At 34.2% G+C, this 18,345-nt stretch overlaps 1 protein-coding gene and 1 long non-coding RNA gene across 4 annotated transcripts; both read left to right on the forward strand.

Moving 5' to 3' along the window:
- Nucleotides 1–1,660: 1,660 nt before the first annotated feature.
- Nucleotides 1,661–4,365, forward strand: LOC139904909 (zinc finger MYM-type protein 1-like). Of its 3 annotated transcripts, XR_011779180.1 has the most exons (3): nucleotides 2,303–3,573; nucleotides 3,630–4,007; nucleotides 4,227–4,365. XR_011779180.1 is itself a non-coding variant. In XM_071887006.1 (2 exons), exons 1-2 carry the CDS (start codon nucleotides 2,449–2,451, stop codon nucleotides 3,954–3,956), a joined length of 1,452 nt encoding a protein of 483 aa, XP_071743107.1. In that variant the 5' UTR covers nucleotides 1,661–2,448; the 3' UTR covers nucleotides 3,957–4,136. The 3 variants fall into 3 exon arrangements, 2 of the variants coding, with proteins under 2 accessions (XP_071743107.1, XP_071743108.1); XM_071887006.1 differs by lacking the exon at nucleotides 4,227–4,365 and having other exon boundaries at nucleotides 1,661–3,573; nucleotides 3,630–4,136; XM_071887007.1 differs by lacking the exon at nucleotides 4,227–4,365 and having other exon boundaries at nucleotides 3,634–3,747.
- A 254-nt stretch (nucleotides 4,366–4,619) lies between these two features.
- LOC139904910 (uncharacterized) lies at nucleotides 4,620–5,313 on the forward strand. The gene is made up of 3 exons (XR_011779181.1): nucleotides 4,620–4,758; nucleotides 4,821–4,946; nucleotides 5,178–5,313. It is a non-coding gene; the product is annotated as an uncharacterized lncRNA (long non-coding RNA).
- The last annotated feature ends 13,032 nt before the right edge of the window (nucleotides 5,314–18,345 follow it).

Here is an 18,345-nt window from a genome sequence, read left to right on the forward strand (position 1 = left end):
ATCCATTGCTAATTATCCTACGTTCATAAAATTTATGGAGAAATACACGGGTAAATTCTTCCCTTCCCCAGGAACAATCATTAATTAATGGAGGATGTTGGTAATGATGTCCAGGGCCGTACGTCAGTATTGCGCTTTGTCCGCTTCAGCGGACCAAAAAAACAAACCTTACTCAACCGTCCACCAATCATATAGGTATGTAAATATAGATTAATTAATTATTAAAATCTATTATATAGATGTAACTTATGACCAACTCATAATAGTACTGAGTCATTATAATAAAATTACATATTTGTAGCACGTCCACCCAAAAGGAAGCTAGATAATTTTTCTCAAAATTGAACATGGAATACATTTTCCAACAAATTATAGTTCATTTAAATGAAAAAATGATTCTGATTAATCCTTCGGAGGCACCACAAATTGTACTTAAAGTAGCCAAAATTCACCGGCACATTTATAGAATTAGTAAATTAATAAATTATATCTCTAAGACAATATTGGGCCCAAATTAAGTAAGATAGATAAAACAGAGGTTTTAAACTACAGTTAACACTCTCGGGTATCTCAATTAATCGCAGAAATTTGAATTCAAATCCTGTAATTTACCGTAATATCTCTTTCAAATATTGCCTGTCATTTTATAAATATAAATGATTGAACCTTTGAATATTAAACGCGTTTTCCGCTTCCCGTGATACATTTCTGATAATTAATAAATTACTGCAATTATTTCAAGAGTACTTTACAGCCAAAAATAAAAAACAAAGACGCACACAACATTTTTCGTAGGGATTTAAAGTACTTCACATTGAGTGGATATTTGAGTTAGATATTACGTTTAACGTTACTGGTTGCAAATGTGAAGTACATTACAGCCAAAAAAAAAAAAAAAAAAAAAAAAGACGCACACAACATTTTTCGTATGGAGTACTCTTGAAATATTTAAGAGCGTGAGAATTTGTTTCATTGAATACAAGATAAATTAAATTATTACTGCTTAAAAGGGACATAAATAATAGTTATGTACTTTTTAGAGTGGATTGTTGCAGTAATTTATTAATTATCAGAAATGTATCACGGGAAGTGGAAAACGCATTTTAACAGAGAGTGGGTGATTTGTTCTATCTGTCAGAAGGAAATACAGAAGGACAACTTTAATGATCACAAAGTTAAACTCCATAAGAATGACCCCAGCTGCAAGTATAAAGTGAAAATTGATCATAAGAAGCAGAAAACATTGAACTTTGCTGTTAAGAAAACTTCCTCTGCTACATCCTCATCCTCAGTCACTGCCTCCTCCTGTCCCAATGACCCTGCTCCAGTTGAGGCCTTACTGCCTGAACCAAGATCTAAGTCCGTTTCTGCTGAAGAGAAAGTTACTGCAGACACAGAAAATAATGGCGACTCATCAAATTACCCCAGCGGACGGATTTCTCATGGAATAAGACTTCCTAATCTCGATATCGGACCAATCTTCTCTCCCGAGCAGCTCTCTGTAGTCAACAACAACAATATTCCCTCTGCAGAGGACTCTGAGACTAGCGACAATGTCCAGGGAGGTGAGAACAGCAAGACTGAGGAGATGGAGTTTGTGGACGGAGGCCCAGAGTACCCTGTCGTCTTCACGAGCCAGCTGGGCGACCCGATACTTACCGGGCGGGAGCCAAAGCGGAAGGACATCCAGACCAGAACCAGAGTGGAGACTGAGCGGGAAACTGTGCCTAAAGGCGAGAGAGATCATCCCCTACAACCCAAGTTACAAACATACAGTCCTCAGATAGATGACAAATACTCCAGAGACTTTCAATATGATTGGTTCCGTAAGTTCCCGTGGCTAGAATATGACGAGGTTGAAAAGTCAGCCAAGTGTTTCGCCTGTTCCAAATTTTCCATTTCCAACCTTGGGAAATTTGAGTTCAAAACATGGAAAAACAGTTCCTCGTTGAAAGTTCATTCTAACAACAAAAAACACAAACTGTCGATGGAAAAGTGGATCAATTTCCTCACATCAAAGAGAAAGAATACCTCGGTTCTCGGCCATGTTCAGTCTCAACATGCTGAGGAAGTCGTGAAGTGGCGATCTTATTTGAGGTATCTTTTCCAAACTGTTGGGTTCCTCGCAAAGCAAGGATTGACTTTTAGGGGCGATTCCGAAACAAGAAAAAAGTTGACGGAATCTAATGAAAACAATTGAGGAAACTTCTTGGAGCTTTTGTCCCTGCGTTCACACGACAATCATATTCTCAAAGATAAACTGGAGGCCAAAGTCAAAAAATTTGGTTCAGCTGGGGCAGGTTTTGCCAAATGGACTTCACCTGACATCCAAAATGAGCTGATAGAGATTATAGCATCCAATGTGACGAAAATATAATTAAAGATGTCAAGACTTGTGCCGGCGATGATGACTACTGGTTCTCTGTGATTGTTGATGAGACATCAGATATGTCAAACACGGAGCAATTCAGTCTGTCACTGGGATATCTGACGAGTGAAGGCATCAAGAAAGAGAGCTTCCTCAAGTTTGTAAAAGTTACCCAGACTGGCGGCAAATATTTGTTTGAGAAGCTTCACGAGGCTGTCAAGGATCTTGGCCTTAAACCCCTCCACACTGTCTCCCTGACCGCGGACAGTGCCTCCAAAATATGTGGCATCAAGAAGGGTCTTGCCGCCAGGTGGAAGGAAGCAGCCCCACTGTGTGTCTACATCCACTGCTACGCCCATGTCCTCAATCTTGTAGTCAAGGATCTTCTCTCAGATATAACCCTGTTGAGAAATACAATGGGGACAGTACAAATTTTATACAACTTCATTAAAGGGTCACCAAAGAGGTCAGCAATCTACATGCCGGTGAAGATAACAAGTAAAGATGAGGAGCATGTCAAGGTGATGACCCTGAAGAACCAGTCTGCTACCCGCTGGAGTCTCCGCTACGATGCTGTACACGCTGTATCTCTAGGGATGGTCAGAATCATGAAGACCCTCATAATAATGAGAAAAGATAAAGATACATTGTCGAGTTCAACAGCAACTTCTCTGCTCAACAGCATCTTTAGTCACGAATTTGTTTTCGGCATTGAACTGTTGAAGACACTCCTCAGATACACATCTAGCTTGTCAGATGAACTTCAAGGCAGAAAGGTTGACCTAACAAAGGCCCGGAAACACGTCAACCTAGTGATTAGGACTCTTGAAGATCTTAAGAATGAGAAAATCTTTGCATCAATCAGGAAAATTGCTGAGTTGAAGTCGTCTGACATGAAATCAGTATTTGACCAGGAGGACTCAATTGATTTGGAATTCAAGGAGGCGAAGATTCCAAGGAGAATAAAGTGGAAAGGAACAACTGAATCCTACTTCCGTGAAACACATTTCGATGTTGCAATCAATAAGATTGTATTAGAGCTTGAGATCAGATTTGCCACTGACGATACAAACATCACAATGGATCTCATTGCAACCGTCAATGACAGTGAAGTAGAGACCTGTGTCATTGAGCGTGTCGCCAAGCACTACAGACTTGAACTCGAGCAGCTCCAGTCAGACCATGCAATCTTCCAGCAATTCAAGGTTAATATTATAATGTTTCATTTTGCATTATATGTTTAAAATTTATGTTTTTCTAGGCAGATATTGACACAGAAGACATGGTTTCGTCACAAATTGCTGCGGAGTTAATAAGCTCGGGAGTGTTCCGCCTGATGCCGGAGCTATACAAGCTGATCGTTATCCTGGCCTCGATGCCCGTCAGCAGCTGTGAGGCGGAGCGGTCATTCTCCTGTCTCAGAAGGCTCAAGAACCACATGAGGACCACCATGGACCAGGAGAGGCTCTCCTCCCTCACCCTCTTGAACATGGACAGGGTGATGGCGGACAAGGCGCTCCATGAAGACATGGACAGTTTGATTGACACCTTTGCGTCAAGGAAAGAGAGGAAAAACTTCTTCTTCTAATCATGATAAAGAACACATGCATTTTTGTCAAACACATCACCACGTATACATGTGAGTTAAGAACATCAAGACTTGTGAACATAATTTATTTTCTGTCGATGTAACCGTTTCATGGTATATTATAATCTCGTTCATTATCTTCATCCGTTATTATTTAAAAAATATTTAAGGAGGTTTAAATTGTTTGATTTAATTGTATAGTTCAAAAAATTTCTCTCATTTTTGCACCGTGCATTTTATACTCCATTATACTCCTTCCTTTATGAATAGGTCGGCATTGACTTTCCGTCTAGAGTTTTTCCTTTTCCTTTTATTTTTCCCAATGTTTGCCTGAAGAAAATAATGGTCAGACAGTCCATTGGACGATATTCTTGTAAGATTTAATCTATGCTGTAGCATTTGCCCTGTTTAAATATCCCACGTTCACCACTGAAAATCAACCGTTCACCCTTGTAAAGCGGACCGAAAAATCTTCCTGACATACGGCACTGATGATGTCATTTATAGAAATACCCCCATTGTAAATTGTGAAGTTAAGGTAATTTTCAGCATGTTTAGAGGCATCCACATCAAATTACGAAATAGAACTCTGAATTTTGTACCATCTAACAGAAAGTATTCATTTTTTTTAAAATTTAATCATAAAATATGATTCCATTTTAGCTAAATTTATCAAAAATTATGATACACAACTCATTAAATGGCAAAAACAAGTGCTTAAATGGTCACAACAACGGGGTAGTAGCTTTGGATGGTTCGCAACTAGTTTGTCTGAGACTAGTTTCTTCACTTAAAAACTTGGGTATGATCATTAGGTTTTCCAATATTACATAGTCAATAAATATTACTTTTTTATCACCTAAGGGTTAGCTATGGTTGATAAGCCCCAAGAAATGGTATTCAGAAAACTCATAAAAGGCAAAAAGAATTGATTAAATGGTCACAATAACGGGGGTAGTTACATTGGGTGTAGCATTATAATTAGCAATTGTGCGTATCCTTCATGATTATAGTATGTTGTTATACAATACAAGCATAAATAACGGGGGGGGGGAATCTTTTTTGATGCCTTAATAAGGAGTAATATCGCAGGAGATTACTACATAATTAGCTTTTGCACTAAATCTTTAGGATGGATTTAATTCTAACTTTTTTTTCTTAGTATATTTATTGTCTAATTTTATGATTTTAACATTTACTTTATTATTAATAATTATTTAGATCTTATCGGTAGATATATCTATCCTGTGCACAATTGTATATAGCAACTTCCACATGAGGAAAAAAGGGTGATGATCTGTCTGATTAAATACCACGTCTGACTTGTGTTTTGCAGCCTAAAGTTATCATATATTCAACTGAATTCCGATGTCAGAACAAGAAAATATTATTTGGATCAATCTATTATTTCAATATTCTGTATTTATAATTTATTGTTATTATTAGTTATATGATTATAATTGTTTAATTTTGTATATTTAACATAAATGTATGATGGTTTATTTTTTAGTGTGTAGATTATATTTAATTTAAGCCTTCTTTTTAAACTTGGAACTTCAAATATACTTCGAAATACTCTACTTTGTCGTTTCATTAGCTATTATTCTCAGAATAAGGTTCATAATGAATTACAATTTCATGGAGTGTGACGTTTTCAAATCTACTCTAAGGGATAAAAAAAAACGTCTAAGTCATTATACGTTGTATATCTTCATTAAACATTTTACATATAAATACTTTCGTTATACCCTCAAAAATCATAATAAAGCAGGCAGCGGATAATCACATCAGTATTTTAAACAATGATACCATAAGTCTTTCTTCCCCCTTCTCCTTGCACTCGTTTTTTTCTACAAAATTATCAACTTTATCAATACTTCCAATTACAAATTAACGGGCAGGCGAAAAATCACAAAGGATTTACATGTATGATCATCTAAAAGGTGAGAGAAGAGTTATCTTCTTTTTATTGCATATGAAAAAGTATGCTGAGCATCCGCCAGACCGCCTCAAGCGTCTGAAGGGAGGAAGAAGTAACACCTCGCATACTTTACTCGAGAGCAGTTAAAAAAGGAATGGACTGGAAGATGAATGAAAGGAAAACTATTGACTGGGACAAGAGGTTTAAATGGGAGATCTTTGTCATCATGATTGAAGGTACTGAAGATAAGTCTTTTCGCGTTGAAGGACCAAAAGATGTTGATTTATACAATATGGCTATTCTGTTCGCTTTTAAAGAACATTAAATAGTTGGAATGAATCCAAAGTTTGGAATGAATCAAGTTGGATTCTATTCAAAGTATCCTATTGATGTAATGGGAAGAATTGAAGACCTCAATAAAATACACCCATAAAGAGTTAAAAATATTGAAGGAAACTTTGTCAATGTAAAACAAAGGTTAAAAGAAATTGACAAACTTAGTATTAATAAGAAAAAACGGGTCACGATCACAATGGACAACACCTTTAAAAGGGAGAAGGAAGTTAGAGCTTGTTTGAATGGTTCAAGCAATTTGGAGATGTGGTTGAGCATTATCAAAAAAATTATCCATGAAATGAAGATGTGGAACTTAAATATAAAAAAAGAAGAGAGCTCCACTTGTAATTATGCCATATTAATAACAAAAACCCACTTAAAATGTATCATCAAGATACAAAATACATCTGATTACAATATTCATGCAAATACATGTTTTCTCACAACAATTATGAGACCCAATACTGTAAACATTTATTTTTCAGTGAACAAAATTGTATGACTTTCTTAATGGCCAGTATGGCAAAAAAAAAAATCAAAAAAATCTTACTTTTCATCAGGAAGGGCAACTGTGTCAATATGTAAATTAGTTATGTACTTTAAGTCTTTCCATTGGTTGGTGGAACGTGCTGTTATGATACTTGTTTATGGGATAACTCATGCAACGTCCACAACGTTTTTTAGGAAAAGTTGTAATAAAACATGCATTTTAAAAGCAATGCCAACCAAATTTTCCAAGCTATGCTAACTTTTATGAAGATGACATATTAGCAACAATTGTCGTCTTGAATCCTTTTTTTTTTTGTTATTTCCGAGGGTTACGGTTGTTACATGTCGACATAGCTATAATTATACATATAAGATCAATCATGATAAAATTACTGTATTTATAAATAAATGTAGGTAGAATGATTACTTTATGCAAAGACATCTTTTACTTAGTAAAAGATGTCTCAGTACTTTATGGAATGCATCTTATGGATGGAGTAAAGAGCCTAATAATGATTATTTCTTCTTCTTTTCAAGGGGGGGAAGAGATAAAATATATCACTAAAAAAAACAACAACACGTATAATACATAATCCATGTCGAGGATCCTTCATGGGGAAGGATCAATACAGGATTTACTCTACTGCTCAGGCATAATTCATCAATCCCTAGATTGAGATCAACTCCCTCAAGAGTTCCCTGGATGGATGGATGAATGCCCATGTTTACTGCATACCCATGCGAGTTGGGAACATGTTAGTAAGTTTCTTATCAAATAGAACAGCTCAAATTGCAAGTTTTCTTCGATTGAATTTCTATCCTGTGTCTCATATTCCATTAGGATTCGTCTCCTTCTGAAGATGCCTTCCTATGGATTGCTTTTAAGCAGAGTTTCTTCTAATTAAAACTAACTAGTGTACATATAATACGATGTAAATCATTTTGTTCGTATCTTTTATAGGCCCTCATGTCAAACTGCTAGTGAACATAACAATCATAGCAATAAGAACTTTGGAACTGTATCATAGGGACCTTCACATTGCCTCAGGTGTCCACTAGGTTTATCCAAATTTCCTCGTGAGATTAAATTCCCAAAGTTTCTCCGTCGAGGTGACTTCTGACTATGATATTGCTAATTAGTTCATTTTTTTTTGTTAAAATTAATTCACCTGACCCAGATTTTTTAAATGGTATCTTTTTATTATTACGAATTATGTATATATATTAAGTTATACTAAGTTTCAAAATTGCAAGAAGTTAAGAAGTCACTTATATTTTTTTATCACATAATCACTTAGGACTCAACATTTCACAAAATCTATTTATACAGATGTAGTATCAAAATATAATAAGTATTGCAGACAAAAATATCGAGAAAAAAGGGTGCATATTCATTGAGAGTCTAAGATTGACTTCCCCTTTTTCCAAGGGATTTCTGCATTATATCCATCAAGGAAACTGAAAGATTCTTAACAATGAAATACTATTCTCAGAATAGGAGACGGAAAAAATAGTCGACTTTGGAAGGAACAGGATTCAAGAGTTTCAACGAAGGAGCTATGGATGAGAAATGAAACTCATTGTTATTTGTTAATTATTTCTTATTGTGGAACTCTCTAGTTCTAAATAACTATTTATATGTCATATCAGAATAGAAAATGCTTTGTAGACCAAAATATCCAGAAAAGACAAGCACATTATCTTTATGAGTCTAGAATGATCTTGCACTTATTTTCCAATGCCAAAAGAGGCTGAGTAGTAATAAAGAAATTAGGCGTGAAATTGAAGTTTCCAGGCTTCTTAATTATCCGTATAGACTGTATATAAAAAAGTCCAACTTATAAATGGAATTGATATAAATGTGTTAGAGATGAGTGATTTCTGCGTTATATACATCAAGGACTCTGAAGGACTCTTTATGGAATATTTTTCTTAGACTAGGAGACGAAGTAGAGTTGAATTTCAATAATTTCAAAGAAGGAGCTCTGGATGGAGGATGACAACTCTCCCTATTTCTCATCGGGTCTTTCTATCGTTTAATGGAACTCCTTAGTTCTTATATGTAGAAGTATACGATGATTCCGTAGAGGAATTTATGTGTAGGGACAATGATTAACGAGATCAGAAGTCACTATAATTAATTATGACATTAAGAGATATTCGCATAATGAACGATCCTTCCATTAAAGGTTATAAGATCCACCGATCGAGTGAAGCACTTGTTCAAGGGATCTCGCCTTAAGAGTCGAGATCCCTTGTAGTGAGTATCAGAAGACGTGTGAATGGGATATTCATAGGAACGGGAAGGATGGATGGATGTGGATCCATATATCCGAATGTTCCGGAGGAGACATCCATCCGAATGACCATGAGTGAAATGTCTTTCCATGCAGACCCAACTCCTCACTTCTCTCACCTCCCTCCTTCTGCTGTAAGTCCCCTTTATATATTCTCAAGACAAACACGTTAAAAGGCGAAAACGTCACTAGAACCCATAAATTCATCTAACAAGCTAATATGACGATGAGTTCGAACTAGTTGTTCCATTTAAACAATCTGTTGTTTCGATATAGTCCGAAAACGGACTATATGGAGACATAAAAAATATAGATATAAAACTGTCTCCATAAAGTCCGGGAACCAAAAAAATGAGGTGTTGTTGGTTCCATTAATTTTGATTTTCACAATTAAAATATGTTTTCAATATGACTTTAATATACCTTAAGGCCTAGATTTTTAGCTTGTAAAAAAAGGAATACAAATCAACAAATAAAACCAAATAATAAATCCCTGAGTGAGAGTGTGATAATGTGTGTGACTATATGCTTTTGGTTGATAGTTATGTTTATGATATAACTCTGTAATTCTGCAAGAACGAATGAAAAGATAGGAATACATTATATAGGTGCTGCACAGTCACTTAACAGCAGCTTTCTCCATAACTGTCTTCACCAAATGAACAGTCCACAGTTCGCAGTTTCCAACAGAGGATTGTGTTATCTCTGTTTGGCTGAGAATCAACATTCCTAAACTAAGCAATATATCTAAACAAGAGTAGGCCCTCCAGACTGGGTTGACCCTTTAAATGTGCCACTGAAGTTAAACCTATGTGGACCCTAATTATGATAGTGTTTTTTGTCTATTTCAGACGTGTAACATCCATAACAAAAAAAATGTAACATTTGTAAGTTCAATGTTTTGTGATTCTTTCTAAATATAATTTTTTTGTACCTCAAACCTTTTCATACAATATGATAACTAACATTCCTAGTCTTTCAAAGATAAATTTACAGAGTTTCCATCATGTGTTCAGTGATTCCAAAAAGCTTGTCCATTTCTGTAACATCCGTAACGCTGGGTAATTTTTCACTTCTCTCAAAATCCAAAGGTTCAAAACATTTCATATTGTAGGCTTATCTTTATTCCAATATGTGTAACTAAAAAATGTATATTCAATTTTCTAATTCAAATCAATAGCTTCTTAATCTTAAGCTTTGTTTCCAAATTTCTTTCTGAATGTAACGTCCATAACGCTGGAATTGTCCATATCCTACTTTTAAGGACGAGGTATGGTTCAGCCTCTAAAAGATTGCCTACAAATTTGGGTCTTTCACCGCAGAAAGGTCCAAAGAAAATTCAAAAGACTTATGTTTTATATTTATATTTTAAGACCTCAATGGCTTTTAAATATCAATCAAGTATAGAGGGTTTTTACAAACCACCGATTTCTAGAGATCAGAAAATGAATATGAGATTGAATAAAATAATTTCGCTAAATACGAGAGGTGGATATTCCTTTATGAAAAGGTTGCTCTATGAAAGGCCAGATGTTATTTGTCTTCAAGACATACAACCCCCTTATTCTTCATTTTGTTCACCTGGCTGTCACTTTACTATTGCGACAAATTACCATTATTTTTCAGTGGAGATTGGAGACTTCGTGGGTTATGTCTTTAGTCTCGAAGTCAATCGATAACCCCAAGTGTGTAAAGGAATTATCAAACTCAAGCGACTGGCATAAAATATTCGTCCCAACACTAAATGGAGGATTTTTTATTATTCCATGTTTATGGACTTAATGTTAAGTGTTCTGCCTTTTTTCAGGTCATTATAATACGAGCAAAAGCAATGTATATCCTCTCTTTATTATTGGTGATCTGAATGTAGATTTGTATAATTCAAAGGCTCACTACCCAAATCTTCAAGTTCTGTTTAAACTCATCATGGAGCTAAGGTTACATGATGTCAACATAATTCTTAGTTCAGAAGACACTATGTCCTGGAGAAGTGGGAAAAAATCCTCACGGATAGATTTGGCGATTGCTTCCTTTTATATATTCAACAAGATAATAAAGGCAACCTATCGCTCTAATCCTAAATCCTGATCGTCATCGATATTGAGCAAAGTCGGACTAAAAAAAGGTTTAGAATACTCAGATGGCCAGTGGAGGACGAAAATTTTATCAAAATACTACAAACACGTTTTATTCATAATTTTAACCATTCTTTACACACAATTGGAAAAGTTACTACTACAAACCTATTTCGTGCCTCAGAGATAGCTGAGACGGAATACAAAGAAAAAACCATGTTAGAAACTAACACGTCAAAAAGATTAGAAAATTTAGTCCAAAAAGATCGCTCGACGACACTAATCAAGAAAATTATTGAGTGGGGACTAACAATCACTGATCCACAAGAAATTTTAAAACTCTTCCATAAGCGCTTCCAAGGGCTTGTTGTTGTTGATAGAGCAAATTTTCCTCGATCTAAATTGGGAACGTACACTATTTTAATGGAATATCTCATTTCCAAATACATCAAAAAACATTTTAATGGTAATAAAGCTTCTGGACCCAATAGTATGGGTGGAAGGATTTTTACCCAATGCGTGAATGAGGTAGTTTCTTACTTAGCCCAATTGGGTAAGTCAATGGAAATCCATGGAAAACTTACAAAATCAGTTACCAAAGGCCAGATTGCTCTTATCCATAAGAAAGGTGTGGCAATAGACATTAATAATTTGAAGACCGATTACAGTGCTCAGTGAGAACTGCAGAATTATTTCTGATGGTCTCACAACTGAAATTGAACCAATTATAAATTCCAAAATAGGATGGGATCAAAAAGGCATCCTCAAGTGAAGAAAGATTTCTGACATTTCAAGAAATGTACAATCGTCCATTGAGATTGTACAGCAAAGGGAAAATATTGGAGCTAAAATTGCTGTGTACTTCAGCAAGGGATTTGATTCAATTCTTCATAATCGTGTCATGAAAGCAGTAAAAAAACTCATTCCTAATAAATACTTTAATTAAGTCAGAGGTCTTCTCTTCAATGGAACATCAGTTATCTCTATGGGTGATCCTATAGCTTTGAAAACGAGTTGTCGGCAAGGCTGTCTTTCAAATCCTTTACTATTGTTGCTACGCTAAATGATCTTGTAGGTTTTATTTAAAAGAAATTCACGGGTTTTGGAGTAGATTTTGGGAATTCAAAACATATAATTGAGTTGTATGCCGATGATGTCACATTAATGTTAGAGGCTAATTCTGAAAAAGAAATTTCCTTCATCCTTAGCAGCAATTCAAAGGATTCTATGGAAAGGAACACCGTCTTTTTCGACGTGGTGAGACAAAATTGCAATAGGAAGTTTTATTTTAAAACCCTTGTAGAACCCAGAAAAGTGGAATGGTTGTCTTTATCAAATAATATTGTTTCGATTCACTTTTTTTTATTGCCATTGAAAGTTTAGCTTTTGTTTCTATTTTTCATTATTAATATTTTAATGTGTATTTTTAGGATAAACCATAATGCTTATTTATACATTTTTGCATATATACCTTCCTTAGACCGATAAAGAGAGAACCCCCAAAAAAAAAAAAACAACAACAACAACTAAGTATAGCGATTAGAAAAGAAAAAACGATTGATGCATTTGATTTTTCTCCTTTTTTGTTAGTTATTTAATAGGTCGTGAGAGTCTTAAAATGTCCCTCTAAAAGAAAAATTATTCCCTATTTTTGATCTAAATTGATTTAAAAATGCATAATAAATTAAATATGTTAATAAATTTGTATATATTTATAATATATTCTCTGCTCTAATGCTATTTTAAAAGTAGAAGGTTTATAGCAGTATTTTATTTCCCCCCAAAAAAAAAAAAAAAAAAAAAATATAACAGGCAATATTAACAATGTTCATATTCTAGGCCTGGGGGTACCGAGCCATCTACTATTGATTAAATTTTATTTAAAAAAACAGCTGCCTATGATTTTAGAGGATAGAATATAACGTGTTTCTGCTCATTATTCCTTATTTTTATATGATAGAACTCAACATAAAGTCTCTTGATGAAAGCGATGATAAATAGGCATTTCAATGTTTTTTTAATTGGTAAGATAGAGTTGCACTGATTAAGTATAAGTAAACATTAGAGTATTACATTTATTCCATCTGACATCGAAATCTTCTTTGGAGTCCATATACATAATGTATATTTCCTTCTCTAGGAAAGATTGGGCGCGAATCTATGCACATTGAGTTCAAGGGAACAATTTCCCCCGAGTGCGTTGTCCATAGAGCTCTGTTTTTTTACACAAGGGAAAATTGAATTTTTTTTTACAAATGAATTGAAGACTGAAATCGAATTTATCTATGAACACATACACCAAAACGGATCTCTGAATTCTGAAATATCTGTGATTATATTAATTTTTGGAATATTACCCTTCACAGTCATTTTTTAATATTATTTTACCAAATTAAAAGTAGGATTAATAAAACTTATGTAAAAGTGTTTTTAGTGATTCTGTATCTTGTTTCGATACAAGCGAAATTTCAGGAACACGCAGAATGAATGGAGCACTTCCAAAAAAAGATAAAAAACTAACAGGCCAAGACTTCTAAATATAGGAAGGAGCTTAATTCTATAAAGGTTAAAAAATTAATATTACCAATTGAAACTTCACAGAAATTAATATTGATTTATTTTCGTATTTTAGGAAGGAATTTATGACTTAAGAGAGCAAAAGTATGCGAAGCAAGGAGCAGATGAAATTTTGCAAGAATTTAATGGAACTGTAATTCCAGATTTATTTTTCTATCGCAGCAAAGCAAATCAATTGCTTAATCAATACATTAGCTCAAAGCTTATTCTCAAGAAATACATTTTTTTTGTTTTCTATATCATGAGAGCCTATGAATATGTACGAAAAACCTTTAATTTTGCGTTGCCATCTCCAACACCATTAAGAAATTGGTATTTAACCAATAATTACCCCCCTGTATTCACTGAAGGATCTTTCAAATGCGTTAAAGCTAAGACTAAAGAAGCTTCAGATGAAAAAATCATTTGTACTATTATGTTGGAAGAAAGGACAATAAAAAACACATAGAATATGATGGTACACGATATCATGGATATGTGAAACTTGGCACAAGTACATATTCAGACCTACCTTCAGATTCAGTTACTCAAAAACCCTTTATTTTCATGGTAACCAGCATAAACAGAAGGCTCAAATTACTAATAGGCTATTTTCTCATAAATAGTAACATTATAGGACAAAGCACATTTTCATCTTTAGACTGAGGAGTTTTGAGGGAGTTATATGTGTAACTTTAAACTTTTAATTCCTCGTTGGACTCAGATTTGAATTAGAGTAATTCTTGCCAATGTTTTTTCTATATACGGAACAGGATTTGTGTTTACTTCTATTCCAACTCTCTCAGGGTTGCTCACAGCTTATCTAATAAAACGTCACGACAGCTAAGCTACTATCCCTCCTACCATTTTCTTAAAATTGTCAGGTTTACAACGTCAATTTTTGGTTTTTTTTTTTTAAACATAAACAATCCGTTAATTGCTTCCATTTCTAAAAATAAACAAAAAAAACCCCGATATTTTTCAATTAATCTTCAAAATTTGAAATTTGCGAAATTATTTGAAGGCAAATAAATCCAGGCATAATAGTCTAGATGCTAAAATTGTTAGTATCAGATTATTTATCATAAGTCATGTGTATTTTCAGAATATCTTAAATAGAATAGTAGAAATTAATTAAATCCATATACTGTATTAATGCCCTATTTTATTTTTATATTGATTTTTAGTTTCGTGTGAGTGTGCTCATAAAAACGGAGTGTAAGACTCCAGATTTCTTCGGGAATTATTCAGGGGCGTCTGTAAGGTGTGGGCTGGAGAGGCTGCAGCCCCCCCCAAAAAGAGAAGGAATTTCTACTTTTTACTAGAAAATTACAAGAAAAACAACACATATATTGGACCATTGCTTGACATGTTACCTGAAACCTTAATTAGCGCAAAAAGATTAATTTTAATGACGCAGAAAATTTCCCTTTTGCACTCTGTATATATGAATTTCTGGTGTGTTCTACGTATAGTCTGTCATTTTTAACTAGAGTACAAATGAGAAAGGGTAATTATGTTTCAACGATAATTTTAACCAATTGATTGTTTTGGCTCATTTAATTATTTTTAACTGTATTAGCGACGTTTGAAAATTATAATTTACAAATCCTTCCAGAAATATTTACATATTTAATGAGTTAGAAAATTACATAATATTTTTGTTTAATATTACTAGTGATGTGGAGCGAGCTGAAATTGCATTAATTTGAATTAATTGATTGGCATGGGAGTCTGTTAGTCGATTTCTCTTCTCAGTCAGAACCTGTCCAGCTGTAGAAAAAATACATTCTGATAGTACAGATGTCCCCTGAACAATTAGATATTTCAAGAGTAGGCATATGTCGTTTGTGGATGGTCCACCACTCAATAATATCTTCATATTCATTAACTTCATGCTCGTTGATGTAGCTTTCTTTGCCACTCTTTATTTACTTTGATGGTTGGTTCATTTTGAGGAAGGATGTCTTTTTTGAAAAAATCGTCCCAAACGTAGGTTTTTTTTACATTAACAGAAAGCATTTCATCCTTATCATAAACCATGATCTCTTTGATTTTCTGCTGTGTGGTAACTGAGGTTATGGTGGATTTAATCGTTTTTTTTGCATTCAGCAAAAATGCCATTTTTTGTTTGTTTCCACATGATTCATGTTATGTCTTTTCAAAATCATGGAATCTTGGATCAAACATCGTAGCTCTACAGAGAGTAGCATTGCTTTCTCTGGTTAAAAACCACTTTTCCATATTGATAAACATATCACGGACAAGTTTTCCTACAGATGATTCTTCAGAAAAACGGCCATCCACACTGAGGGCTCTGTACCGAATTAATAACAACTTTGAGAGTGGGACAATCTTAGATGCGGTGACCTTTTTTTTCGGGGCTTACTTCTACTGTAATAGAATAAATAGTTCCTAACACTTCCAGAAAGTCCTCAATAACTTTCCAATCATCGAAATTGATCGTCATAATTTCTTTTTTAAATTCGTTCCACATAGTTACAAAGAGAAAGATGGAGAATCCAATGGATATAATTATACATTTAGCTTAGTACAAAATTTAAACATCTGACGTTCTGAAACTTGATGCTTAGGTCTACCGATTGGAGGTGGTATGTCAGTATAAAAAAAACAGCTTCTTAGTAGATTTTTAATTAGTTAGAAAATAATTTAACTAAATCATTCAATTTACACAGGGCATTAAGTACCAGACCATCAAATATATCCATAAAAAATAAATTTACAGATATAGTTTATTAAAATGAGCATTAAAAATCTCTCCACCACAAAAGAAAGAAAGAGTTCCAAAGTGTAGGCACATCCTGAAGCAGCATGTGATTTGTCATGTTAGGTCTTTGACTGACCTTTTCTTGAGCTTCAAAGAACTGTTTTTTAGCATAAGGAGACTTTTTGATCTTGGTTACAAATTTTTCTATCTTTTTTCTAAAATACTTAAACTCTTTGTCATTCTCGATTGCATTGTCCAGAATAAAATATAAATTATGTTCAAGGCAACCGATTCATGTCGTATTCAAACCTGATTCACGTACTCCGCAATACATATTTGGAGCATGCTCAGTAGTAATACTCACAACTTTGTTGATTAGACCAGACACAATTGCCTTGTTATTCAAAAGTTCACCAATATTGGCACGACTATGATATCCAAAAAGGATCTACTAGAAATCCACTTTTGTACCTTAATACTGGAGTTGTCTAGAAAATGAGTCGTGATAGAGATGAATGCCGTAGTATTAATGTTAGACAAAATATCTGTCGTCAATGCAACAAAAGAGGCATTATTCACTAAATCCTTAACCACCATTTTATCCTCTTCATATATCTTAGAGAGAAGCTATTCAGTAACCCTTTCCCGAGACTGAGGATCCTAATTTGGGTTAAATGCTTATCTGTATTCTCTAAATCCTTTTCCTCCTACAATGGATACCTTTTTTAGATCCGTGATTGGAATCATAGCTGCCTTTCGATCAAAGATTTCTTTTCGAGGGAGTGACAACTTATTTTTTTTCTGGACATAATAATCAACTGATGGTTGTAAGGTATTATTTTTGATAAAATAATTCAAAGCAGCGACTTCATTAATGTTTTCCATATAGCGTTTCATTGAGGTCGTGCTATTGCCACCAGTAATTTTGTATATTTTTGCTGCATGGACTGCGAATTCCAATATTTGTATCCTTCTAAGATCTTGTAAAAAAACTTATATACAATGCCTTTTTACCCTCTCCCATTTTCTTACTGGATAGAGTATGGGCAGATGAAGAGGCATTATTTCAAGAATTTGAGTTAAAACTTGGCATCACTGGTATAAGAGATGCAGGGTTGACTATTTCACAATCTTCAGGCTCAAATAGAGATTGCAACGATAACTATGGCTGTTAGACTCACAAAGGTCACTAACTTCACCATTAAAATTCTTAATGACAAATTTTTCATTATTCACGGCCTCAACACAAGATATTAATTCTTCTTCTCCAGAAAAATTATTTATCGAATATGAATACATATTCAAATTTTAAGTAATAAATCCACTTCAAGATGTAATTACTATTTAAACAAAGATGATGATAGTTACTCAGATAATATCTAATATTGAAATACTTCAAGTGCTAGAGGAATCCCATGGGGTTATGTTGAAGGTTAAATCTCAAGGGATATGCGAATCGAATTAATAGCAAGTAGGTTGATTATCAAATTTGACCATTCAAATTTATGTTTATTAGCGGCCCCACCCCTTATGCATTTAGAAATATTCATTAATCTATAAGTTTGTGTTATGTCTACTGGTGTGTGAAGGAATTTTGAGGGTGTGATTAATAAACATTTTAATTGAAAGCAATGTCCATTAGAGAATCCTCCCACTAGTCTAAAAAAATCAAACAAAGGTTACTTTTCAAACAAACTGGGATTAAGAGTACTCATTTCACAAAAATCAATTTGTTTCTAGATACTGTTGCCTGTGTGGAAAAATAAATTACAAATTGCACAGAGAGAAGAAGTCAGTCCAGGAAGATTTACATGTTATAATGGGCACGAAAAAGAAAAACAGAGAAGCCAAAGATTTGACGAGTAACGAGTTTTTGTCGGGTTCCGAGCTTTGGTGGAGTTCCAAGCTTTTGACGAGTTCCGAGTAATACTCGGTTTTTATTTATTACTTTTCTAAGTTATGAAAAAAAATAGCCCCTCTCCCCCCA

The sequence above is a fragment of the Lepeophtheirus salmonis genome, chromosome 3 (assembly GCF_016086655.4).
Source record: "Lepeophtheirus salmonis chromosome 3, UVic_Lsal_1.4, whole genome shotgun sequence".
In the NCBI taxonomy this organism is placed as follows: domain Eukaryota; kingdom Metazoa; phylum Arthropoda; class Copepoda; order Siphonostomatoida; family Caligidae; genus Lepeophtheirus; species Lepeophtheirus salmonis.

Bases quoted from the DNA above. Each gene is read 5' to 3' on its own strand.
- LOC139904909 (XM_071887006.1), top strand. From the start codon at position 2,449: ATGTCAAACACGGAGCAATTCAGTCTGTCACTGGGATATCTGACGAGT. The intron at 3,574-3,629 runs GTTAATATTATA...ATGTTTTTCTAG, and splicing joins CAATCTTCCAGCAATTCAAG to GCAGATATTGACACAGAAGA.